The sequence below is a fragment of the Lissotriton vulgaris genome, chromosome 10 (genome assembly GCF_964263255.1).
Source record: "Lissotriton vulgaris chromosome 10, aLisVul1.2, whole genome shotgun sequence".
Lineage (NCBI taxonomy): Eukaryota > Metazoa > Chordata > Amphibia > Caudata > Salamandridae > Lissotriton > Lissotriton vulgaris.
The window spans coordinates 179,956,018-179,983,261 of record NC_141698.1 but is presented as its reverse complement, the minus strand read 5'-3'; the positions used below and the strand labels follow the sequence as shown (position 1 = coordinate 179,983,261).

General features: G+C 48.1%; 1 protein-coding gene across 2 annotated transcripts in view; it reads right to left on the bottom strand.

Moving 5' to 3' along the window:
* The window catches only part of ATPAF2 (ATP synthase mitochondrial F1 complex assembly factor 2), a 225,168-nt gene that overhangs the window by 86,694 nt on the left and 111,230 nt on the right, over positions 1-27,244 (bottom strand). For both annotated transcript variants that reach the window (XM_086940829.1, XM_086940828.1), the window contains exon 3: positions 4,594-4,638. In XM_086940829.1, coding sequence (XP_086796955.1) covers positions 4,594-4,638 — 45 coding nt within the window. The remainder of the gene's footprint in view (positions 1-4,593; positions 4,639-27,244) is intronic.

Below are 27,244 nucleotides of genomic sequence, written 5' to 3'. Positions count from 1 at the left end.
CACTACACACCTTCCCATACCCACGATTATCACAAATCCCCTCAGGCCCCCCACACGGAGCAATAGAAGTTCCGTCACCTGTAATCTCAGAAAAGTACCCCTCGCCCTAGAACACTCACCCACTCTCTTCACCCCCAAACTAAAGTGTATCCTGCTCAACTGCAGATCGGCCCCGAGACACTCCGCCAGCATCGCGGATCTCGTATCATCAATGGACCTCGATCTAGCCATTCTGACTGAAACGTGGCTAACTGAAGCCTCCACACCTATAATGGACATATTAGTCCCCCCCAACTATCACATTATTAGACTCGACAGAGATGACAAGACGGGCGGGGGAATCGCTTGCATCTACAGGAGCAACCTCGTCATCACTGAAGGTCCCTCCCCCTCCCTCACCTCTTGCGAACTCATCTGCCTCGATATTACTAGCGAGTGCAAACCTGTGTGTTCCCTTCATGTTATCTACCACCCACCCAGGGACAACCTCACCTTCTCCCAACAAATCATGGACACGATATCCACCAACGCCGGTCGACAGATCAATCAAATATACTTGGGAGACTTCAACCTCCACTGGAACGACCAGAAAGACGCTGTGGTGAATAGTCTTAAGACTTTCCTCAACGCGCTTGACCTCACCCAAATCTGCAACCGTCCAACACATGTAAAAGGCTCTATCCTTGACCTTATCATCGCCAAAGAAGACTCTACCCAGCTGGAGGCAATCGAACCCTGTGATTGGTCAGACCACCACATCATCACCTTCTTCATCAACGAAAAGGTCAAACTTAACCCGGCTCAACCTGCCAAAACCAAGATCTGGAAGAGGGACATGAAGAATCTTAACCCAAACTCCTTGCCTGCCCACACAGGCAATCTCCTTCTTCCCCCGACGGGCGTCTCTGATGTGCATTCACTGACCGACCACTATCTAAACACTATGTCTACAATAATCAATGAAGCCGCACCCCTGCAAATGAAGAGTCGCCACCAAGAACTCGAACCCATGGTATGATGGTAGACTCAATGAGGACAGACGTGCTATGCGCATGGCAGAGCGCACGTGGAGATCTGACCCCTCAGCACGGCACCTTAGAACGCTTAAGAGTAAGAGAAACGCTTACTTCAGAAAAATCAAACAATCAAAATCAGGCTTCTTTAGCCAACAGCTGGACCAAGCAAAAAACCGACCAAGAAAACTGTTCGACATGTCAAAACCCAAACCAAGACGCAGCCTCCACAACCTAACAGCTCAGCAAAGGATACTCCAAGTTGCGAAGACTTCTCTGCTTTCTTCAAGCAAAAGACCGACAACATAAGGAATGATCTCATCAACGACGTAAGTCGATACTCCTGCCCCATAGGCATAACTAACACTCAACCTAAAAACAACGCTTCATGGACGTCCTTTGACACCTACACTGAAGAATTAATTCACAAGCTGCTCGGCAACCTGAAACCCGCCAATCACCTCACAGACCCCCTACCTGCCAACGCTGTTAAAGCCCTCACCCCCATGCTCCTCCCACTCTGGACTAAGATCATCAACTGTTCCTTGCAACAAGGAGTCATCCCAGACTCCCTCAAAATAGGGCAGGTCACGCCTATACTCAAGAAACCCACAGCCGACCCGGCCGACCTAAACAATTACCGACCTATCACCAATATCCCCACTCTGGCCAAATTGCTAGAAAAATGTGTACAACTCCAACTGACAAAACACATTGAGCAGTTTGACCTCCTCAACCCTCACCAATCAGGATTCAGAGCAAAACATAGCACGGAAACGGCTATGACACACATAATTGATGACGCCCTCCAAATCCTTGATCACAACGAGTCCTGCCTCCTCATCCTCCTTGACCTCTCCTCCGCATTTGATACGGTCAAACACGAGAATCTACTGGAGCTGTTAAACAACAGAATGGGCATATCTGGGACGGTTCTCAAATGGTTCACTTCCTTTCTGCACAACCGGTCTCAGAAGTTCAAGATCAACAATGCATTGTCCTCGCCTGTGCCCGTAACACTAGGCGTCCCACAAGGCTCCTCCCTATCGCCCACACTGTTCAACCTCGTCATGGAACCACTCACCACCTTGCTTCAAGCATCAAATGTACACTTCCATATGTACGCAGATGACACTCAGCTCTACCTCAAACTTCAATCCCCTGAAGACATCAAACTTCTGAATGCCACACTAAGAAACACTCAAGCATGGCTGGCCGACAATCACCTTAAACTAAATGCTCTGAAAACTGAGTTCCTTCTGATCTCACCTCCTGCGAAAAAGGCCATCACCCAAACCTGGCTCAATCATCTAACCGCACTAAATGTCCACCCCACCATCGTGGACTCGGCGAAATCCCTTGGCATCACACTTGACTCCAATCTCGACATGCAGCAGCATATTAGCAAAGCAACCAAGGGTGCCAACTTCCAAATCAACACGCTGAGAAAACTCAAACCCTTCCTACCACCCAAGGACTTCCGAACTGTTGTACAAGCCCTAGTCATTCCTCGCATAGACTACGGAATTGTGGCTCTCAGCGGGCTCCCCCTAACAACAACGGCGCCCCTACGAGCCTCCTTGAACGCGGCCGCAAGGCTCATCACTGGTTCAAGAAAACACTCGCACATATCCCCTGACCTAAAAGCCCTGAACTGGCTGCCGTTTGAAGCCAGAGTACAGCTGAAAATTGCCTGTATGACACATTCGGCCGTACACCACAAGGCACCCAACTACCTCACTCACAAACTGACTATATCAGGAGGCTCAAGATCCAACAGAAGCACAAAGAATCTCCTCCTGAAACCTCGCAGATTCCGGAAGGAAAAAACATACAAACGCTCCTTCTCAGGAATGGCACCCAGGATCTGGAATGCACTCCCGCCAGAAACTAGGCTTATCCCCTCCTCTGTACTTTTCAAGAAAGAGGTAAAAGCCATCCTTATGGCTAAGTTCACCTGAACCCTATTGCTACTGGATCAATGACAGTACAGGGCTCCTAGTCTACCGGCTACCTGATTGCTTATCTATATTAGACTCTTATACGACTGCTACTGGACTAAAATCATAGCACGGATGCCTTAATATTTGTTTCCAGATTGTTTACTAGGGATGTACACTGTGACCTGAGTGCTCTACTAACTTGCAATCCATTCACTACTGCCTATTATTCCGTTCTCAACAGTGTGTTTACTCACCCTCTGGGGTGCTATAATCTTACTCGAATCGTCATTGCACGGCTTCAATATTATTGCTTCTAGATTGTTATTAGTGTGCATACTCTTGTGCAAGTACTACCCTACTTTGCAACTCACTCCCTACCGTATATTACACTGTTTTCAAAAGTTTGTTTTCCTACCTACTGTTTCTGTAAAGCGCTCTGATATCTGCAAAGATCTTGTTCGCGCTATATAAAACTCTAAATACATTTAAATATCTGGGGATCTGGATACCTAAATGTCCAGACTCTTACTAGAAGGCAAATCTGGGTAATTTGCTTAAATGACTGGAGCAGGATGTGAAACATTGGCAGTCACTGCCGCTTTCGTTATTAGGGAAGGCAGCAATGTTTAAAATGGTGGCACTCCCCAGCATCTTGTATATACTTCACAACAGCCCGGACTGATTTTTCACCAAGGTGGGCGCACTTGTGTGAACTTTGCTTTGGGCAGGGGTGAAAGCCTCGAATAGCCATGAGAGTCCTTCAATGGTCAGAATATAACAGCGGTAGTACCGTACCAAATGTGAAGAAATATTATGAATCAGCACAATTAAATGCAGAAAACGATTGGGCATACATGGATTGGGCTAATCCGGAGTTTAAGCGAGTTTTATTTCCGCTAATTTAGAGATATACAAGCCAAGAACAATAATCAATTTTGCTTATAAAGATTTTTATGATATTTTGTAATACAATGGGATTGGTAATTGGTATATGTTATTTTACTATATTGTGGATCTCAGCTGAGGTCTAAATCAATTTCAATTTCGATATAGACTGCCTCCGTGGGTGTGCAGTGCATGGACATTGGGACGAATGGGTGGTGGGTGAATGTTGTAAACAATGTTAAATGTACTTGTTGAAATGCAAAAACAAATCAAAATATATACCACCCCACCCCCCCACCCAAAAAAAAAACAGCTCTTAGATCGGTGTTGGGGCGGTTTGGTCGTTATTACCATGCTACTGGGAACATGTGCAGTTTGCATCTTGAGCCATAATGATTATCTAGTACAAGACACAACTTTTCCAAAGACCCACAAAACTACGCTTCTAATGGGACAAGCATATATATATATGGGCATGAGCTCAAACCTATTCATGCACACAACTAATCAAGTAGACACCTATATGAAAAATTACTTCTTTCATAGTGAAGATTTGCATGTTAACCACAGATCAGAGGAATGACTGCAAACAACTGACAGAATTTTGATATATCCTGATAGGAAAATTAGTTGTAGACAGACCAAACGGCAAGATTCACTCAGACACCATTTTTTGCATTACAAATTACATACTCCCCACACTCAACCGAAATTGAGCTGGCAGGTTGATGTAAATAGGAACAAATACATACCTTCTCCCTGGGAAATATTCACACTCTCATAAAATTTCTTTCTTTCTGGAACAAAAAGGACAGAGCATGATGAATAAGTAAAGCAAACTCAACAAACCACACTTACTAATAAGGAACCCCCACTTTCTAGGCCATCCCATATACTAAGCTTTAGAAAGTGAAAAACAGTAAGACCCGATAACCCCTAAGTATTAGATGATGTAAACCCACTACACCCCCAAATCATGCAAACAATGTCAATACACGTTATACAACTCATACAAGGCCCAAAAGCAACAAAGCGCATTACATAGAACACTGTACATACATAAGGAAAACATTGGCAATAACACGAGCGAAGTAGAAGCTTTAGGTCTAAAAATAAATATCCAAACGTAGTCCAAAATTATGTACACAGACGAGGTCAGATCTACAGCAACAAGGAACAGATATTGCGCATCACACATGTACAACACATTATACAATAAAGAGGTACAAATGTTTGCACACTCCAGAAAAGGCTTGAATCTTCAGTGAATGAATGCCAAGCTTCGAAGAACAGAAAACAGAATTGGAAAGATGAAAGAAGGGATTTCTTTTTTTAAGGTAATCAATTTTATTGATTTTTGAAAAAACAAAGAACATTACAGCACAGATAAGCATTAGCAAATTGGCACAGTGGCAAATTGTTGATTTTGCTATGCACAAACATACATGTCGATACATTTCTAACGTATTGTCATACGTGATCTGAGTCAGAGAAGAGACAGAAAACCCATTCATCTCAATTGGTTCAACCACTTGACACAGACTTTTGAGTGTCTGGCTGGACAACCCATTGCCTCGAACAAAGGATTCTCTTGCGCTGAACACCAGTCTACGCCCTTGAACCATTTAGATAAACTTGGGGGGGGGGGGGGAGAAGGGGGTGGGGGGACAATAGGTTTCCATGCCACAGTGATATCTTGTTTGGCCACCAAGGTGGGTGTACATAGGAAGAGCTCGTCTTCCCTGGACCCGTCTAGGCCGTCCATGACTCCTATGAGGAGGTATTGTGGCACCACCCATTTGTGGCACCACCCATTTGTGGCACCACCCAACCCAGGACACCCCATGAGTTAAAAATCCAGAGTTTCCCATATGGAACGAGGAGGGGCAAGACCAGACCATATGATAAAAGTCAGCTGGTTCTTGTGTGCAGGATGGCGAGGATCGCAGACCTTCCTTATAATGGCGATCAGGGATTAGGTAGGCATTATGAAGATAGTAAAGCTGAATTAGGCAAAGCTCATCTGAGGTGGTAATGGTCTTTGGGGCCATTAAAGCATCAAGCCAGTCCTCGTGGGGACCCAGCCACCCCTCCCAGCGGTGTCTGAGCAAGTCAAGCGTTGTTGGGCCATTGTTAGTTAAGGAACGATATATCTGCGACACCACTCCCTTCCCCAAGTCCCCCATCATGATCTGTGCTTCCACTGGACTGAACTCTGGAAGTGTAATGTCAGTCGATAGGGCGTAACGTAATTGTAAATATCTATAAAATTGTGAGGGGGGGATGGTGTAACGGTTCTGTAGATCTTAGAATGATCGTCAGTGGTCCCCCGCCTACATATCACCCAACTGTGATATGCCAAAATGGTCCCATCCCCTGAATATCTCCAAAGCTCCCCCAATCCTCGAGCCACAAGACCTGCCAAAGAGGTTGTTTGTAGGGTCAATGTATTGTCCCACCGAGTGTGACGTAAGGCCAAGCCACCAGGACCGCTCGAGTCACTGATGGTAGGCCTCCGTACAGCATTACCTGGATTTGTGAAAGTCCTAAATCCCTTAAGTCGATCCTGTATGCTAGGTCAGACCAGAAACCATTAAACCAATCATGCAGGATGAGTAATTGGTGGCTGGATAATATAGATGGAGATCAGTCATGCCCATGCCCCTATCAAAGGGTGGGATCCGGCAGTGTGCAAGAGGTATACGCGGTCTCGCGTTCCCCCAGAGGAATTTTGTGGCCATGCTGTCTAGTTACCTAAACCAGCTTTGTGGGAGGTGGAATGAGGTAAGTTGGATAATTATAAGAAACGAGGGAGGGTCATCGTATTTAAAAGGGCCACTCTACCCAGCTAGTTAGGGGTAATGTTTGCCAGCCTCAGAGATCCTCTTTAGCTTTGGGGTGATATTAAGTGCTCCATCATTAAATCTGATCTAAACAAATACCCTCTAGATACTTTTAATTCACTCATCACAACGAGCACTACCTCGCACTCACCATACGGCGCAATAACAAAAAGAACTCCACCAAAGCGACCCTTCCGGGGCCCCGTAGGGCATTGCAGTGCCGGCCCAACGAGGAGCAACGCCCTATGATGAAGCAGGACATCCCTTGGGATGTTTGAGGGCACCAAGTAAAAGTCACCGTGACTTCCCCTCCTATCTCTCTAAAACGACTCCCTCTGTATTCTCTCAGGAACGGTGGCTCTTCATTTTCGTTGACTCGTTATTTGGAAGCACGGGCACTGGACCTTCATCAAGCTCTTTATCCCCCATTCTCTCCTTTTTCTTGGAGTACTTAGCACGGCGGTCCAGCCGAGGGACATATCTATTCTACTTCTTCAACATGTTCTCTGTCTCTCTCTCTCTCTCTCTCTCTCTCTCTCTCTCTTGCCACCCCTACCATTGACGAATATCTGGGGCTAAGCATTGGTGAGGACGTGGTTTCAGAAATTCTAAAACCACCATCACTCTTAGGGGCAGATGTGAATCCTTCAACTAGTTGCCCCCCCAGGCTCCCCACCCAGGAGACTTGAAGTCCAACGGCTCCCTAAAGAAACAACAAATTAAAATAGCTCTCTGGTCCCAGACAGCGTGTTGGTAGTTACCGGGACTTGTGCTGTCTCTGCCCCCGGAAGACAGCACAAGTCCCGGTAACTACCAACACGCTGTCTGGGACCAGAGAGTCCCGTAGCCACCCGCTGAAGCTGCAAGCAGCCACAAAGTGAGAACATTTCCAAAAGGCTCCTTTGGATACAACAATTTTTGAATTAACATTACTACACAAATCGTGCAAGTAAACCCTTTGTTGTCTGTTATACATCTGTTATGTTCTGTCCTGACGAATGCTCCCTAGACCCGGCTGGGCCACATGGAGCAGAAACATGTTGACACTGTAGTTCATAAGGTATTAGGAGATTCATTAACACAACCTCCAGCAATACCGCAATTTTCATTTTTAATAACAATACCTCACCTATTTTTCATTAAAATTTACCACGGGTGAAGTATTTGTTTTTTACAAACCTTTCTTTTGGGTGCCCTTTTTCATGCATTTTTATCTCTGGACACTGCTACTTGCGCCAGAGGTTGCCTCGGGTTGAGGCTTGGCATACAGCACGTTGTTGGAACACTCAATGATAAATGCCACAACGCGAGTGAGGGGCGGAAGAAAGAGATACACCGCACGAACAACACCGCGTTTATGAGAGTGTCCCAACTTAACCAATGGTTAAGTAGTACCAAGTGTCCATTCTTCTTTTGATTACCTAAATTGCTGATACTGGGGTAATGAATGGACCTTCTACCCTCCTCCCTACTTTTTTGATTATTGCGTTTAAAAACAAGATACATTAATTTTTCCAGTCCTACAGTTTTCTTTTTGCGGCTCTGCCTTTGCGGACAGTCCTACACGAATTAGGGCTATAAATTTCCCCAGCCGTGCTACTGTTTGACTTGCTGAAGACGAGAAACACAAGTTCGAAATTTCGCAGCATCGGTTGAGGCCCTAAACTCTACAGATTGGGATGACCAAACGTTGCCTCTCACTGGCTAACTTTGAGCAGCAACACAACAAATGATACCAGGATTCCTGGTGGTAATTACAAGGTCTGCATGCTACTGATTTATCCACTCGGGCCCAGCTTGGATTGAACTCCACTATGGGTAATGCCAGGAGCCTCATATAAGTGATCTTTTTTCGGGTTTGAACGGATAGTGCTTGCTCAAGATAGGGCTGTGCTTTTCCCACTTTATAAGAGGCATCCAATGAGGAGAGATTTGGGTGATGATGCAGACTAACAAGATCTCTTGCGAATTATATTTGCTTTACCTGTCGGTTCACTGCTCTTTTCCATGCTGCAATTGAAATATTCGTATTGGCTAGGTTTTGCACCTCTATTTCCAGCAATTGATTGGCTACTGCCAGTTGCGCTTGCCATGGGGATACACTTTCTTCGAAGATTGTTTTAATTTGCGCTTTCAATGCTGTTCCTGGGGTTCGCAAGGTGCTAATGTAATATTTTATTGTGTCTCCCAGGCAAGAGATGTCGGGGCGAGAAAGCTCCAGCTCCAGCCTTACTCTGGCTCTCCTGGCCTGTCGTGGGATGCCCAGCACTTTCTTATATGCGGCAATTTGAAAACTCATAAAAGTTGGTGAGGGCTCCGGGGAAGATTAAATGGCCATAATTGACTGAGGGCACTATTTTTGCTTTTAAGACTTTCAAGATGGATTCCGTGGATGGACTGTGTAATTTTCGATTGAGGTTTCCCAGACTGCAGATAATTCCTGCCCCTTTACTTCTTAGATGGTTCAAATGAGCTGTTGTCTTTGCCCCCTCCGTTAGCCTGAGGCCCAGGTAGTTATAATTTTTGCAAGATATAATTTGCTGATCACCCAGGCGCCATTGGGCTATGTACTTTCGATGGTACTTCCCCAAAGATAAGAATCTTGGTCTTCTCCTGGTTTACCAGTAAATTATTCTTTTGATTATACCTGTATAGCGCATCTAGGGCTTTCTGTAAGCCTCTCCTGGTATGATCCAAAATTACAAGATCGTCAGCATATTGAAGGATTTGGAGCCGCACATTCCCCAGATTTGGAATGACTACATTTGCCCCCTCCAGTGCATGACCCAGGTCAGACGTGTAGATGTTAAACAGAAGCGGTGCAAGAACACACCCTTGTTTAAGGCAGTTATTTGTTAGGACCTTATTGGTCAGCGACATTTGACTGGTATTGATCCGTACCCAGGTCCCATCGTGTAGAGACCTTATTGCCTTTAACAGCTTTTCGGGGATGCCCCAGTTGGTGAGTTTACTCCATAATATGCCACGATCTACTCGGTCGAACGCTGCACTATAGTCCACAAAACAGCAAAACAAAGGAGGTTGAGCGGGCTGAGTCGCACGTCTGGACAAGTATCCCAGTGCTATGATGTTATCTACTGTGGAACATTGTGGTCTAAATCCAGTTTGAAAAAATGGAAGGATGTTGTGCTCCTCCACCCAGCTTTCTAATTCCTTCAACAGCACTCTAGCATATGCCTTTGCTTCGATATCTAGCAAGGCCACAAGCCGATAGTTTTCAGGTTTTGTGCGGTCTCCTTTTTTGTATATGGGGCAAAGTATTGAGCCTTTCCACGATGATGGAATGGAGGCCGTTTCAAAGGCATGCTTAAAGAGTGGGGTTAGCTGGTCTGCCCAGAATCCGTATGCCTCTTTAAACACAGCCGCTGGTACTCCGTTGGGGCCCGGTGCGCTGTCTATCCTCATTTTCTTGATCAAGTTGATTATCTCTCTTGTGTTTATAAACATGCGCTTGTCCTCATCTTCATTGTCTAATAGAGTTTGTTGTTCTTGCGTGACCCTCATTACCTGCTCTGTTGTGTACAATTGCTTTGCATACTTGACCCACTCCGTGGCTGCCACGCCGTTTTCTTTGCTTTGGTCGGTGTGGCTTAATTGTCTGATGTGTCTCCAGAATCGGATGTGGCCATTTTCTTTGAGCATATTAAATATTTTCAGCCACTCTGCCTCAGTTTCCTTTGTTCAGATTTCCCATATTTTTTTCCTGTGTTCACTTGTTAGGGCTTTTATTTCTGCACTGAGATGATTTGTCACTCCTTTTCTTCTTGCCTTCAGTGCTTTAGAGAGACTCCGTTTGGTTTGCTCTAAGTCCATGGGGTTTGGCTGTAATAGGTGATATTGCGGGAGAAAGCCTTGAGTTTTCAGGTTCACCCTGACCTGTCCTAGGACCGATTTTAATTCCAGAAGTAGATCCTTCCAGTGCTCAATGGGAGGTGCCATTGTTTGGCACTGCTCTTTGTGGATAACCCACTCCATGAGCACTGGACTTGATTTTATGGTCCACTTTATTCTATTCAATACTGTGTGGTGATCTTCCTCGGTTGAGGTGCCCAATGTTCCGGGGTGTTTTGCGGTTTTCCCATTTATATCATATGTGACCCTCAGTGGATTGTGATCGCTTTCTTCCCTATCTCCCACCTCGAAACCTTGAAATATGTTACAAGTTTCTTTATGATAAAGATGTAATCGATTGTTGACTTGTTCTTGAAGGTGGGCAAGGGACGCCATTGAGGGTCCAATGCTTTCATGGAAGCATGGGTGGAAACCATGTTATGCTCAAACAACAGCTGATGTAGAGGCACCAATTCTGTTATACTTGAAGTGTCCCTCGTATCATCTACTAGCCCCTGATGGTCATATCCCCTGCGATGATTGGGACATGAGATGCATATTTGTTTATCAGTTGGTCCATTTTTTGGGATAATAATTTTATTGCTTGCTTTTTTTGCCTTGTGGCGGGATTTATGTAACAATTAATTATCAACAAACAAATTGCGTCATTGTTACTTTTGAGACCAGAGATCAAAACTGCTTGGAGATTCGCAGAGTTGGTTGCTATTGAGTTTACCTCCATTTTACGGTTGTGGCTAATGTAGATTGAAAGCCCACCTGCTGCTCTCCTGAAGATATTACTTTTTATTGCTGCAGTGTGAATCTCGTAATACCCTGAGATAATTAGAGGTTCAGTAGCCCATGTCTCTTGTAGACAAAGTATGTCATTTTCTCGAAGGTACAGGCTTGCAGCTTTACAATTAAGCATTCTTTTTAGCCTTGCAACGTTCCATGATAAGATGGACAGGAGAGTATTATGCCCCCATTTTTGGTTCTTATTCCAGTAGCTGGCTCCCTTGTTTTTATTAGATGTGCTGTTGAGGGCTCAAGTATCCCGGACCATCAGCATGTTTTGCCTTGCGATGTGATTTGGTTCCATGTGGAACACTGCCCTTTGCTCTGCTGAGCTTATTATCTTATAGGCGTTGTAAAGTCTCGGGTCCATGGCAGCACTTTTCCCTGTTTGTTTGACTGCCGTCCCCTTTAACACCGAGTAAACCTCCTTTATTGGGGATTTTAATGCTAAAACATGTGGATATTTCTCAGGTATGGGAAATGCTATATCAATTCCCCAGGCGGCCATAATTGCTGTTTCATCAGTTGTGAGCCCCACTTGGGCGTGTCGGCTCAATCCAATTGAGGTTGATTCTCCATGTGAGTTGCTAGTTAGACTTAAGAATTTAACCCAGACTAAATCGTTTGATTGTATTTCCGTAAGAGATGGTATGTGCTTGAACAGCCTGAGTAAGTTGCACCTGTTTAAAATGTCATGGTTGCCTTTGATGTGATATCTGGGGGTTAGAATCACCTCGTATGTTGTTTTACTAGATTGATTTACTTTGCCCTGATCATTTAGTTCTCTTTCGCTGCTGCTTGCTTTGCGTCTAATGCCTTGGGTCCATTGGCCTAAGACCGGCTGCTGGGCCAAACTTTGAAATGGCTGTTCTACTTGGTCGCTCATTTTCTGCCCCCCAGGGGCGAGGTGTCCCTTAGTTGTACTAACCCCAGTCTCGGGTGCTTGATCCTTACATGCTCCCTCTGGTTTTCTATGCTCTCTCATTTTGTTGTTTAATTCCGGGGAAGGTTGGGCTCTAATTACCGTGCCGGATGGGCTTTGAACGCCCTCTGTATGGTGTATTGGCTGTTTGTGAATTGGGGTTGGAGGAGCACTCTGCTTATTAAGCTCTAGTAATCTCTCTTTTTTAATCTAGTCAATCTAAACCAAGCGTGCAGCTGAGGTAGCACGTCTGTCCTGTTCCGTGCCTGACTACAACAATCTTATCTTAAGTGTATGCAACACTTAACCTCTGCGCACTGTTGCTACTTGCGGAAAACCGCTACTCTTTTTATAAATACAACAACACTTATAAAGTTTCAACTGTAAGTATATTTATAACTTGTTTCCACAACAAATAAACTCTTTTGTTCAACAATGATAAACACAAAGTATGTTATTACATTTCAACACACAGTATATACAATATAACATAAGTAGATGTCGAATCTTTCATTTCTGGTGACTTTTTCTTTGTTATGCCCAATGCATTTCGAGCTCAATGGAGCTCTTCGTCGGGGGCCTGTGAAACTGAATATAATTTGCAATTAGTAAATTTATTCAACTCATCGTTATCAACACAACTCCTAAAGTTTTTATAGAGCAAAAATTATATGGTAACATTCCCTTATAAACTACCCTTCACCAACACCACAGTGTATGTGAAAAAAATCCAAAAAACCAAACTCACTGAAATCGCAATAAACCAGAAATCTCCTCTCCTGAAAGAAAACAAAACACTGAAACTACCTCCACCTATTTTTGCATAATAAAATCCATGGCTCGACAACCAAATCACAAGAACACTAGCACAATGTCTTACCTTGAGCACTCAAAGCACTGTGCTCGAACAAAAATCTCTAACACACCCAGTCGTCCCTCTCCTCCTGTGAATATATACAAAATATCAGCTCTACTCCGGGATCCAAACCCTGAAATACCTATTAGCTCAACCCCCAGTATTCCAGAAGCTCTCCTTGCTAACAACTCCTGAGTATGCGAACCGTTTCCCTCTCTCGTTCAAACGCTCTCGCTATGGGAACCGCTGTCAGCTTGGATCAACCACACCCAATTATTTAAAGTGGTAACCAATCTTCGACAATGAAAACGGACTAAAAAACTAACGCCTGTCTACTAAACCACGGGTGCCATATTTAAAGATCAAAAGTGACAACAATTTACCGAAAAACCAAAGATGAAAACACAACGCGTGTTTAAAAAATAAAAAAATACAGTGTGCATGAACATGTTACCATTCAGTGAAATAATGAATCAGCAATATACAAATGAATATAATTAGATGCAGACATCAATCTCGTACAGCATTTAAGGCGTAAGAGGAATCATAGAAAACATGATAAATCAATTTTCTCATTGAGACCCTTGGGTTCTTGTGTAACCAAATATTTTATCCAGTGGATTTCTCTTTGGAGGAGGGATCTGGATAGATCAACCCCCTCGTATGTTCTTACTACCTCTAGAATCGAAAACCCGATCTGGGCAATGCTATGATTGTTTTCATTCCAGTGTTTGGCCAAATTGCTTTTGATGTTTTTATTTCTTATTGTACTCTTATGTTCAGAAATCCTTGTTTTGAGTTTCCGTTCTGTTTTTCCTGTGTAAATTTTTCCGCAGGGACACTTTATGTAATAGATTAAATTCTTCGAATTGCAATCTCCATTGTATTGTAAAGTCAATTCTTTACCCGTTTGTGGGTGATGTAGCACGTTTCCTTCTATCACATTTGAGCAATGAACGCAATTTTGACATTTCCTCATGCCTCTGTGTATTTCTTCTGAGTCTCTTATGGGGGTCCTCAACAGTTCTTTTAGATTTTTTGATCTCTTGTAGGCAAAAATCGGCTTGTTTGTAAAGATCCCATTAAAGTCTACTTCATTCTTAAGAAGATCCCAATGTTTGTGTATGATAGTTTTCAATTTCTGTGATGCAGTAGAAAATTTGGATACAAACACATGTCTGTCCTGCGATTTCTTCGGTTTCTGCATCAAAAGGTTGTCCCTACTGTAAACTTCTATTTGGTCTCTAGCTTTCTTCAAAACATCATCAGGGTATCCCCTATCTTTGTATCGTTGTTCTTGCAGATTTAGATTCTTTTCCAATTCGTCATCATGTGAACAAATTCTTTTAATCCGCATATATTGGAAAACTGGTAAGTTGTTTTTGAGGTTTTGGGGATGAAAGCTTTGATAAAATAGTGAATTGTTTACATCAGTGTCTTTTCTGTGTACTGTGGTTTTTATCTTAGAATCTTGAATGTTGACCAAAACGTCTAAGAATGGTAGCTCTGTTTCACTGATCACATGCGTGAATTCTATATGCTCTGAGCATTGGTTCAGTTTTTCAATTTCAGATTCCAAACTTTGCTTCGTACCAGACCACAGTACAAAGATGTCGTCAATGAACCTCCTGTATAAGGTTGCGTGATCATTCCAGAACTTGTTGGTGTAAATATAATCAGCCTCAAATTTAGCCATAAAAGTATTGGCATATGCCGGGGCCCCGGCAAATCCCATCGATGTCCCGTTCTGTTTGTACCTATCCCTCCGTTCTGACTTCCCCGGAGGGGGTGAGGCTGTGCCTATTGAATTATTTGAAGGTTGACTTTTTGTACAGATCGGAAAGAGGCGTCTTGTTTCTATAGTACTGGTGTGATTTTTGGAAATGAGTTGGTAAAAGGAGGGCAAGTTTTTTTGCTGTCTTAGCTTTTTTTCCTGTTTCTTTAGCTTTTTCTTGGCCCTCCTTGACAACGGGATCTCCTTACTTGTCTGGTCGAGGTTGTTGTCTTCTGATTGTTTTTCCGAGGAAAAATGACTGCTGTTGGATTTGCATCTGACCGGACTACTAGAGGCTTTGTTCGATGTCGAGGAGTCTTGTGCCTCTGAGTTTATTATTAAATACCCCGAGTTTCCTCCTCCTGCTATACCGGACTGATTTTCAACGGTTAAAGCAGGGCTGGAGCTATCCTTATTGCTTAAAGTTTCTGTTTGAATTTTTAGTGCTTCCACCATCCCTTTAAGAATTTCTGGCAGTGTTGCCCATGTATCCATGAGTGCTGCGCATGAGCAGGTGCCTATGCTGTTCTGGATGTCACTCAGCTTTTTCTCCAGGAGTTCCACCTTGTTGTTCAGCTCCCCTAAACGTAGCGAGATAGTTCCTAAAAGATCAATTTGTAACTCGATTTTCTTTGATTTTCGGTGACCTGGCCATGTTTTGCACTGTTTCCCCGGGAGGGGATGCTCCTTGATCTAAGATGGAGCTACTCTCCTGGTGCTTTTGGCTTTGGGGACTTGGTATAAAGGAGGGTGTGCATCGGTCCTCGTTAGAGCTTCTGTAGAGAGTTGGAGTCAACTCCAATGTATTTTGTATCTTGGATTCCAAATTTTGGAGGAATATTGGGGATAGACAACCGAAATTTTGCAGCAGCTCTGACACACCTAAGTTTCTTAGCCCAGAGCCTGGTTTTAGTGACAATGGCCTCTGCTCCGGGGAGTGAATAATCGATTCATCCTGTCGATGTATTTGGGCAGTTGTAACTTGCTCTGTCTTTCTGCAGATTAGTGCGGGGTTGTCGCTTACTGGGTCAGATAAAGTCCCAACCCTGAACAGGAGCGAGAACGTCGTCTTTCTAAGCTTGTGCTTCCAGAACTTTCGCATTGTGTTTGTGTGTTTGGCAGCTTTTGAAGGGGCTGATTCCCTGAACTGTTGTCCATTCCGTCGCTGCTCATGCATCCTTGTTTCACTGGCATATCTGAGGTGCTCTCTTGGTTGGGCGTAAGTTTCACCAGAAATTGTGTAATTAGTCCACCTGAAGGCGATTTCAAACAGGGCTTTTTGTTTTGGTCTGCCAGCTTTGTGCTCCTTAAAATTCTGGGTGAAGCTTTTATCTAATGACTTTGCGTGGCCATTTTCTAATTGCTGGCTGCTTTTTAATTCACTTTTTTTGTCATTCCTCTATCTGGGTGGTCTAAATCGACTACTGTGGAAGCTGTGTGCTCCTTATGGCTTCCTCTCCGAGCGATCTTTTGTGAAGCAGCACGAGTCTCTGTGATCTCTATGGTCTTTGTAGTCTCTGTAGTCGCTATGGGCACTCTGGTCTCCGTGGCCCCTCGTGGCTCCTGGCTTTTGCTGCTGCAGGAGCCACCCCCCGGCTCACGGTGTTCTCCCAACAGGGCCCGGGACTGGACCGAGGGGCCCGGAGCCAAAGCGGAGCGGGGAGACAAGCCCTGCGTGCTGCTGCTGCTACTTAAGCCCCAAGCTGCCTCTATGACGATGTCTGGCTACCACGGGAACCACAGTCCGGATCCACAGGAACACAGCTCAGTAGGAAAACAAAGGCGCCCACCACAACACACAGCGGTCTGGCAGCCACTCTTCCGGTTGAATTGATTGATGCCCATTTCGAAATACGTGCAGGAGTATAATAGAGAAAAAAGATGGCCTTATATGACTGCAATCTTAAGCTAGATGAGTGGACTGAACGGTATCCAATGCGGAAGAAATATCATCAGAAGTGATATTAGCCTCCAGTTTCTGGCTCCAGCGTAAGGTTAGTTTCCTGCAGTCACCGTCTGTCTGAGATTTGAAACTTCTATATGCTGAGCTAATCAAGGATTTATTCTTAGCGACATGGATACACACCCAGATGCACAAATCCGATAATGTATTGATATTGAGACTGCGAATCAAATAGTCTATAATCTGATAGTACTTTAAACGCATGCTCTCCGTAGCTTAATAAAGCATATTAAGTCTCTCAAATGTTAAAAGCCCATTATTATCGTATAGATACCCAAGATTTTTAATACCTAATTGTGCCCATGGTCTCCCACCACCATCGTGAAAAAATTGCTGGTAGGGCTGGATTGTCCCACAGAGGGAGTCTGGGATGGTATAACGGCATTTGGAATTTACTAACAATAGCCTTACTCTGGGCACTGAGCTGCTAGGACTATCAATACAGACCCACTCCGGGACTAATGTCACCGCGATAGTTTGCTATCGCCGCCCGGGTCTTTTAGCCTTCAGCAGCAACAAGCATTACTAACTACCCTAACTAATATTGCCTTCTCCCATCATTTTTTTTTTTTTTTTTAAATATCTTTTATTCAGTGCAAAGGATGAAAAAAAGAATTACAAGCATATATCATACAGAGTCATGGTATATGAAGAGTCAACAGTTAAAGAAGCTCATACATAGAACATGGGGCGGATCGCAAAGTGCGTTGCAACAGTTCGCTGATAAAGTTGACGTTCAAACATTGCGTGATCATGCTATCTCTGGTGTCGGATCTTGTTGAGCGAGCAATTTCAATAAAAGCGTAATGGGGTAAGGATATCGAACTTGGGATCATGCGGCGTGTGGTGTATCAGGTAGTGAAGATTGTGGCGGGGGGGCGAGGCTGGGGAGAAAAGAGGGGGGGGGGGGAAGGGGAGAGTACGGTGGTAGCGCGGCTGTCATTTTCTGTCTGTTCCTGCAAGTGCGGGAGCTATGTTGGTGATACGGGAGGGTGGTAGCAGTCCCGGCGTGTCGGCCGGGCAGGGGGGGGGGGGAAGAGGGGGGATCTAGGTGTCAGGTGCGTGGGCGTTGTGTCTGTTGTCTGTGGCGCCTGGCGTGTGGTGGCCATCACGGTGTTCCCCGTCCGGGAGTGGCTGACTCTCTGGAGTCCCTGGTGCCCGGGAGTCATTGTGGAAGGAGCGGACCATGTCGTCCCAGAGTGTCGCTATGGGGTATTTACGCAGTCCCGCCGTCTCCTCATTATGTAGAGATATACTCTCCGCTTTCGCCCAGTTATCTAGCGAAGCGTGCCAGTGTTCCATCGCTGGTGGTGCCGCCCTTTTCCAATGTTTTGTGATGAGTCTTTTGGCCGTGATGAGGCCAAGGTCCCAGAAGCGGGAAGGCACCCTGTTTAATTTGGTCCTATGGAAGAGGCCCAGCAGGCATGTCTCCCACGAGAATGGGATCGGCATCGCCGTGCAGCGCTTCAACAGTGCTAGTATCGATTGCCAGTATGCTAGAAGCCGGGGACAGTGCCATAGCATGTGGAGGAGGTCTGCTCCCTCAGTGTCGCATCTTGGGCATTTGGCCTCCGTGCCCGGGAAATATGAGTTAATCTTGTCCGGGGATAGATATGCGCGGTGCAGGACGTGAAATTGTATCTGTTTGAAGCGTGTATTACGTGGAATGTTGCGGGGGCCCGAGAGTATCACCGCCCACTCCTTGTCTGTCCATGCCTTCCCTCTGTCTACCGCCCATTTATCCCGCAGAGGTTGTAATGTGGTTTGTGTGTGTGAGAGCAGCGCCTGTGTGAGCCAGTGCACTACATGCGTCCCGTTGCCCATCACGTGCATGCATTGAACTAACTGGTGTGTGGGCAGCTCGTTAGCAATGTTCCCCCATTTCTGCGTAAGTGTCCTTAGTATTGAGGCATGTTGCAGGAATTGTCCCGCAGGCAGTCCCGTGTCAGCAGTCAACGTCTCGAAGGAGAGCAGGGCGCCATCTGCGTACAGATCCGTCATTGTTTCTATGCCTGCACGTGTCCACTGTTCCAATGCCGCCTCCGTCACGACTGACGTGGCCTTGGGGGTACCCAGGAGTGGCAACGCTGGTGCATATGGTATGGTGGTTTTAGTGAGACGTAAGCATCTGCCGTAGCATTTCGTGGCCACAGCTACATGTAATGGAGTGTGATTCCTAGGGCTCGTCAGTGGGTGGAATAAGGTGTGTATCTGCAGCGGGGAGAGGATGTCTGTGGCCGTAGCCGTGTCCTCGAGGTTCCTTCCTGCGATCCAGGCCACCACCCATTGCACCTGTGCCGCCAGATAATAGAGCTCCAGGTTCGGGACTGCCATGCCGCCTTCCGTGACCGGGTTGTATAACTTCGTCAGTGCTACTCTTGGCCTGCCCGTGTTCCAGATCAGATCTCTGAGCATGCACTCCAGTTCTCTAGTTATACGGACAGGGATGTATAGTGGAAGATTGGCAAAATAGTACAGGAGCCTGGGGAGTACTATCATTTTCGTTAAGGTCACCCTGCTTGGCACGTTGATGGGGAGGGTTTTCCAGAAGGCGATCTGTGTTCTAACAGACGTTATGGCCCGTGTCAGATTGCCGTCCAATATGTCTAGGGGGGTCCTGTATATATGTATGCCCAGGTACCTGAACGTGGTTTGATACCATGGTAATCGTTCATTATTGATGTGGAGTACAGGGTCTGGGGCGTCAGGAGTGAACGAGTATGCCCCCGATTTAGCCCAGTTGACTTTGAGGCCCGACATTAGTTCGAACGTGCGGAATATGTCCGACAGTTCCGGCGGCATATTATCTAGGTCTTTGATGTACAAAAGTAAATAGTCCGCATATAGTGACACAACATGTGTGCCGTCTGCTAGCGGAATGCCCCATCGTGTTCCGCTGGATCGCAGCCGTTCGGCTAGGGGTTCGATCGCCAGGGAAAATAGTAATGGGGAAAGCGGGCAGCCCTGTCTGGTGCCTCTTCTGACATGGATGGGCTCGGAGATCAATTTCCCAGTGCGCACTCTCCCCTCGGGTTTCCCATACAACAAGCCCACTAGTTCTATAAAATCATCACCCAGGTCAAATTTACGCAGCACTGCCGATAGATAGGGCCATTCGACAGAATCGAACGCCTTCTCCAGGTCCAGCACTAGGCAACCCGATCTTGGCCACGTCTGGACTGCATACTCTTGCACTCGAAACAGCCTCCGAATATTTTGGGAGGTGCATCTTGTTGGGACAAACCCATTTTGGTCTTTGTGTACCAGGGCCGGTACTAGGGCCGCCAGTCTACGGGCCAATGTTGATGCCAGGATCTTGTAGTCCGTATTGAGCAGGGCTAATGGCCTATATGACCCAAGAAGTGTCTCTTCTCTGTTTGGTTTGAGAAGTGATACCAGTAGTGCTTCATTCATGGACGCTGGTAAGGATGAGCTGTCCAAAGCCGCCGAATATGTTCTAAGCAGTTCGGGGATGAGGATGTCTGAGTATGCTTTATAATATTCTGCAGGCAGCCCGTCCGGGCCAGGGGCTTTCCCGTTAGAGAGGGCAAATATGGCCTCACGTAGTTCTTCCGCTGCCAACGGCGCTCCGAGATCATCTCGTTGGTTGTCAGTTGGGGTGGGAAGTGTGAGTTCCTCCAGATATGCTTGGATGTCTGGTTGCGGGTTGCACATTTGCGACCGGTATAATGTCTTGTAATGTGTCACGAAGGCATCATGTATGCCCGTCTGGGTATATACCACAGTGTCCGCGGTCGGGCTTATGGCCGTCACTGGGGCAGAACGGTCTTCTCGCCGTATCAGCCAGGCTAGTAATTTGCCTGGCTTGTCGCCGTAGCGATGTGTGCGTGCCGAGTGTGCAGCGAAGTTGACCAGTTTCAGTCTGCCTATCAGTCTGTCGTGTTCCGTCCTTGCCTCAAGCAGTTCTGTGTTGTCCCCTCCCGTCGCCTCCTGTTCCTTTTGTAGCAGATCCCTTTCCAGCCGTTTCAGGTCTGCTTCTAGCTGTCGGCGGGTATGTGCCTGGGTGCCGAGGCATAGCCCCCTTAGGACCACTTTGAATGCATCCCACTCTAGCTGGGGTGTGGAAGCAGTGTTATTGTTATCGTCGAAGTGCTGTGCTGTTTGTGCCCCTATCCAGGTTCTGAATGTGCCGTCAAGTAAGAGGTCTGGTTGCAATCTCCAGGTGGGGATTGGCGGCCTCGGCTGTTCCCAGGCGAGTGTCATAAGGTGTGGGTTGTGGTCCGAATGTGTGCGGCCCATGTATTGCGCGTCTCTGATCGCCGGCAGCAGGTCTCTAGACACCATGTACCTGTCCAGGCGTACATGCAGGTTGTGTGCCCCTGAGTGGAAGGAGTAGGCCCTGGTGTCTGGGTTGTGGCTGCGCCATGCGTCTTGTAGGTCCCATTGCACGGACCAGTCTAGGAGGGCTCGCGCTGCGTGATGAGCTTGGGAATTAGGTGGTGGAGGACGGGAGCGGTCCAGGGAAGGATCTAGTGTGCAGTTGTAGTCCCCGCCTAGTACCCACTGTGTGCCATGCCAAGGCGCCAGGATGTTGGATAGCTGTGTTAAAAAATCCTGAGTCCCTGTGTTGGGTGCATAGATCGAGGCTAGCACTATCGGGTTCCCGTCTATTCTGCCCTTGACTGCTACATGTCTCCCCCCGGGGTCCACTAAGGTGTCCTGCACTATCCACGGGGTACCCGGGCGTATCCATACCAGCGTCCCCCTGGCATAGGAGGAGTGGCGCGTGGCATAAAGGTGGCCTCGCCATCTGCGGCGTAAGGTGGTGACTTCTGCTTCACAGAGGTGCGTCTCTTGTAAGAGAGCAATCTGCACATTGTGGCGTTTAAGGTATGAGAATATTTGATACCGTCTGGACGGTGTGTGCATCCCTCTCACATTCCATGTGCATATATTGATCACAGACATTGCATTACATTAACGGTCTCCCCGAAGCGGCCCCCCCGCCCCACCTCCCCCCCGCCCGCCGCTCGTAAGGAATATTGTCTGTCCCGCACGCCATTGCAGTATTGTGAAGGGGGAAAACAGGTAGTTAACATGGCCAATAAAACAGTTAGCCAATGAACATCGCAAACATGCGAAATACCAAAAGGTCGGTGGGCAAACGTGCTCCCGTCCATGCTCTCAAGGAGAGTAACAAAGTTCAGTTCAGTTCTGGGGGTGGCTGTGCAGTGCTAGCAGCAGCAGCTGGGTAAGAGTTTCTAGAGTCATCATATAGGGGTCGTTCCCCTTCCCGGGGGGTATATGGAAGCCTAAGCCAGCCTTAATCGTAAGAGTCACTGGTACAAAACAAACATTCAATGCCATACATTACGTGTCTTGATCAGTGTGTAGCAGGATGGGTGGCCACAGGAGTGGAGGGCAGTGTCTGTCGGGGTATCTTCAAATCGAGTCGTAGCTCACAGTTTACCAGAGGTCTCGCCGAGCCAGGGTTATCCAGTCCGAGACTGCGAGCTCTCCGCAGATGGCCTGCCGAGTGTTCTTGTGGGAACCTCGGCGGAGATGTTCTGGGAGCTGGTCAGCCAATGTACTCTGATGTTTGGGGGGTGACGTCCGGGCCAGGATCCGTCACAGGAGAGTCCGATATCCCATATAGTGCTTCGTCGTCGCTTGGGGGGTCTCTTGTGTCATTACCAGGTGGTTCGCTAGATGCCGGGGAGCGGCTGAGGTCCCGTACAAGCCGGAGGGCTTCTTGCTTTTCCTGCTGTGTAGCGTCCGCAGGGGGAGACGTCCTCTGCGACCTGCTCGCGTTTCCCTGCGCCCGTTGCCTCGGGCGGCGTCGTCTCCTATTCCCGCCAGGTTGTCGCCCGCGTGTGCGGTCCGCCGGTGCTCTGGGGGTAGAGTCTGTGCCGCTGTCCAACCACGCCTCCACTTCGTCTGGGTCTGTAAAGAAATGGGTTCTCTCTCCGGCTATCACTCTGAGTTTTGCGGGGAATAGCAAGGAGTACTCTAGGCCCTGCTGGCGGAGGCGCCTTTTCACCGCCAGGAAGGACTGTCTCTGCCTCTGTACTTGTATGGTGTAGTCCGGGAAGAACATTACCTTGGTGTTTTCTATTCTCACCTCATCGAGTTTGCGCGTTTCTCTCAGTATGGAGTCTCTGTCTCTGTAATTCAGAATGCGGAGAAGCATAGGTCGTGGATTAGAGCCTGTCGCCAGGGGTTTGGTCGGGACTCGATGGGCGCGTTCCACCACGAATTGAGGCGAGAGTGAGCCCTCAGGCAGGATGGATGCCAGCCATCTTTCCATATGTTCCTCCGGCTTTCTCCCTTCCCATTTTTCCGGAACGCCGACCAGGCGTATGTTATTCCTTCGTGCCCTGCCTTCCGCATCCTCAGCCCTGTCCTCTAGGAACTCCACTCGGTTCAGCAAATCTTGTATGTGGGTATGTGTCTGGCTGGCTTGGGGTTGGAGCTCCTTCACAGTTCCTTCCAGTGTCGAGGTACGGTCGGCAAGTTTTTTGTGGTCTGCTCGGAGGTGCGTGAGGTCTATGGCTACGCTATCGATCTTGGTGGCCAGAGAGGTGCGTGTGAGTTGAAGCGATTCTTCCAGCCGCTCCATGGCTGCTAGCATGGTGTCTAGCTTTGCTGCCGTTTGGTCCTGGTCCGCGGTTTTGCTGGTTTTGTCCATTTTGCCTTTAGACATCGCGCCTCCGGTGCCAGCCCGTGTCCTGGCCCCGCCAGACATCAGTGTCCAAGGTAGAGTCTGCTCTCCTTGTCCCGGCTTGGTCCTGCCCAGCCTAGGCGATGGTGGGCAGGTGGTTGTAGGCTATCGGCCCCTAGCGGAGGCCTGGCAACCGGCGCCAGCAGAGCCAGCTCGTGTGGTGATTGCGTGGTTTTCGTGCTCTCTTGGGCGGTAGGTGACCGTTGGTGCCGTTTTCCCCGGCACAGTTCAGTGCGTCTGGGTGTCGCCGAGTTTGCGGCGAGTTTCCTTGGTGTGTCCCTGGTTAGTTACGAGCTCGTTTGTGGCAAGGGGTTAAGGTACTGTGCGTATCCATGCGGGTTGTATGCGCAGGTTCTGTGTGCATCCATGCGGGGTGTGTGCTGCACCGGTGTGGTGCAGTCTGAATGTCCACCGCTGTCGGCTGGCAGCTGTCTCAGTGTGTGACCCGGCCGCCACTGCCCAACCGTTCTCCAGGTGTCGGGAGCCCAGTCGCGCTCCTTACCTCTTCTCCGTGCGTTTGGGCCTGCACGATGTGGTCGCTTCCGGGCCTAGCAGCCGCTCCCAGCCTCAGGGTGCGTCCTGTGATCAGCTCCGGCGAGTGCGTGAGGGTACCGGCCGTGCCAATGTAGTCGGTTTGCCTTATTGTCCCATCAGCGTGCGCTGCGAGCGATCTCTGGTGCACTGGGGCGCGGGTGTGCAGGGTTGGTGCGTACTGTGTCCCCGGGGCCTCCGATCCGTCCTGACCCTCGGCGTCTCCCGCATGGACGCCAGGGCCGGTGGCACCACGCGTGGCTGTGGGCGGCGACGGCCGCTGTTTCTCCCGGACTGGGCCTGCGTGCCTGGATGACTGGTATTATTGCCGCCGGCGAGCAGTGGGTTGCAGCGCCGTGGGTAGCCAGGGGTCTACATGCAGTTGCGGGTGCTCGGCTCCGCCCTAGTGCTGCTGGTGGCCAGGGCTGTGTGCGTGGTGTTTTGCGGCCTGCTCGTCTGCCGCCTCCCGGCTGTGGCCGTCTCGCTGTGGGTCCCCGCCGCCGCCGTCCTTTAGGCCCCCAGGGATTCAAGGCCGGATCGCTCACCTCTGCGTCTCGCTATGTAGCGGATTCGCTTGGTGTCCGTCGCAGAAGGCTGCTACTTCCAACCCTGGGGTCCGTCCGTCAGCGCGGACTTTGCAGGAGGAGTCCGGCTGGGCTGATGTGGTCGTCTCTCCCCGGGGCCGCCCTGGCATAGGTGGTGGGCGATCTTCAGTGCACTGGTATGCAGGCCGTATGGGGTGAGGGTGGGCCGCGATTTCGGGCCTTCCGCCTCGTCTGGATCCCCGGTGTTTCCTGGGCACACGCCGGGATCAGAGGCAATGCTCGCGGCCGCGGGCGGCCAGTGTCTCCCGGTGTCGGGGTATTGCTCCGATCCGCGCCAAATTCGGGCAGGCGCTGCGTCAGGACCACCGGCGCAGTCGCCTGTGGTTTTCGGCTGGCTTCGCCGAGGATAATCCCGGATAAAAGGACCGGGAAGGGGAGCTTGACGCGGAGCTTCACCCACAAGCGTCCATTCACTTCGCGTGCTAAGCCACGCCCATTGCCTTCTCCCATCATAAGCTTCTCATCCTTGGTGATTTTAATCTCTGGTGTAACGGGACCCTTGACTCGGGTCTCTGGAACCTAGCCCAAGCCTGTGATAGTTTTGGTCTTTCTCAACTTGTCACTAAAGCCACCCATACAGCTGGTCATCTCTTAGATTTGGTCTTCGCGGCCCCCGACCTGGTGGCGATGGGGGAAACCTTACTTATGGATTGAACTGACCACTTACTCGTAAAATTCTTTATTCATACGAGCAGCGGTCCTCATAAAGCCCCCGTGGTGTCTAGGGAAATTAAGTGCAGAGACTGGAGGGCCCTCATACGGCGGCACCTTACCGGTGAGGTGTTCCATCTGGAACAGCCCTTCGATAAGAAGTTGAACATAGATGAAAATTACACCTCTCTCTGCACCAGAATTACCACGGTCCTCGATGCCCTTGCCCCGTTAAAAACACGTAGCTGCAAGGGCAAAGACTCTGCCCCCTGGTTCAATGACTAACTAAAAAAATTTAAAGCAAGGATGTAAACAAGCGGAGAGAAGGTGGAGACGCGATTATAATAACACCTCGAAAGAGCTCTGGAAAGCTAAGGTCTCTACCTATAAGAATCTGATTAAAAAATCTAAAGCTGAATACTATTCCTCTCTGATCTGCAACACTACCAACAACTCCAGTATTATTTTTAACATACTAAACAGCGTCACTAACCCGGAGTGTTCCAAGAATGCGATTGTCCCCTCCCAAGACCTCTGCGACAACCTTGCCGCATTTTTTAAGGAAAAAATCGAACTCATCCTTAAAGACTTGGACATGCCTCCGGAGTTTGTCCCCCCATCTGTCCTGAGCCCTGTTTCTCCAGTACAACGATCGGCTGGCCCTGCCTTGGCTACGAGTGAAACACTACTCGAGTTCCCTCCACTTACCTATGAGGCTTTCACTAAATTAGCAAGAGGGATCGTCTCCGGCTCTCCTTTGGATACAGTGCCACCCAGAATTTGGAAGGAATTTGAGGACGAACTATTCCCCCCTCTTCACCAAATTTGTAAGCAATCTCTGGTGACTGGTACTGTCCCAGCTCATTGGAAACGGGCGTTAGTTTCTCCTCTGTTAAAGAAGCCCTCCTTAGACCCTGACTGTTCTAAGAACTATCGGCCCATCTCCCTGCTGCCTTTCCCCGCCAAGATAGTTGAGCGTTTGGTCAGCAACACTCTTTCCAACTATCTCGAACGCCATCTATTATTAGATGGGGACCAATTTGGTTTTCGGCCCGCTCATGGGACCGAAACAGCCCTCATCACCGCTATGGACGAGCTTCAAAGGCGTGCAGACAGAAGACAGGCAGCGTTCCTGATCCTGCTCGACATGTCTGCCGCCTTTGACACGGTGAATCACAAGATCCTAATGAGGCGGCTGTGGGAGGCAGGAGTGAGATACCGCGCTGCATTGGTTCCACTCATTCTTGCAGGATAGGCAGCAGGCAGTATACATGCCACCTTTCCAGTCAGCCTTTTCCCTGGTAACACATGGAGTCCCTCAGGGCTCGGCAATCAGCCCAATTCTCTTTAATATATACCTTAGACCTCTGATCTCTCTCATCAAAAGCTTCGGCATCAGGATTGTGAACTACGCCGACGACACGCAGATGATTCTCTCCCTGGAAGGTGAGGACTCAACTTCCGTGGAGGTCTTACATAATTGTCTGCGTGAAACGTCCAATTGGCTGAAGGATAACTCCCTCCAGTTTAATGCAGGAAAGACGGAGGTGCTTTTCAGTGCAGGTACTAGGATTCCCCAACCTTTTCCAACTAATTTTTGGCCCCCGGAAACTAGGTCCAATGTACGGCCGGTGGAATCTGTTCGCAACCTTGGGGTCATGTTGGATCAGAGGCTCAGCATGGAGACGCATGTTCAAAAAACGTCTGCCTGTTTTGCCATCCTTCGCTCCCTAAGGAAAGTCTTGCCCCTCTTACCTACCTATGCCCGCGCCCAAGTGGTCAGATGTACCATTCTTAGCAGGTTGGACTATTGTAATGCCCTCCTGCTCGGGTCTCCTGATTTCCTGCAGGACAGGATCCAGAGGGTCCAATCAGCTGATGCTAAACTGGCTTTGGGGTTGCCGAGAAGTTCTCATGGAGCGTCCGCAT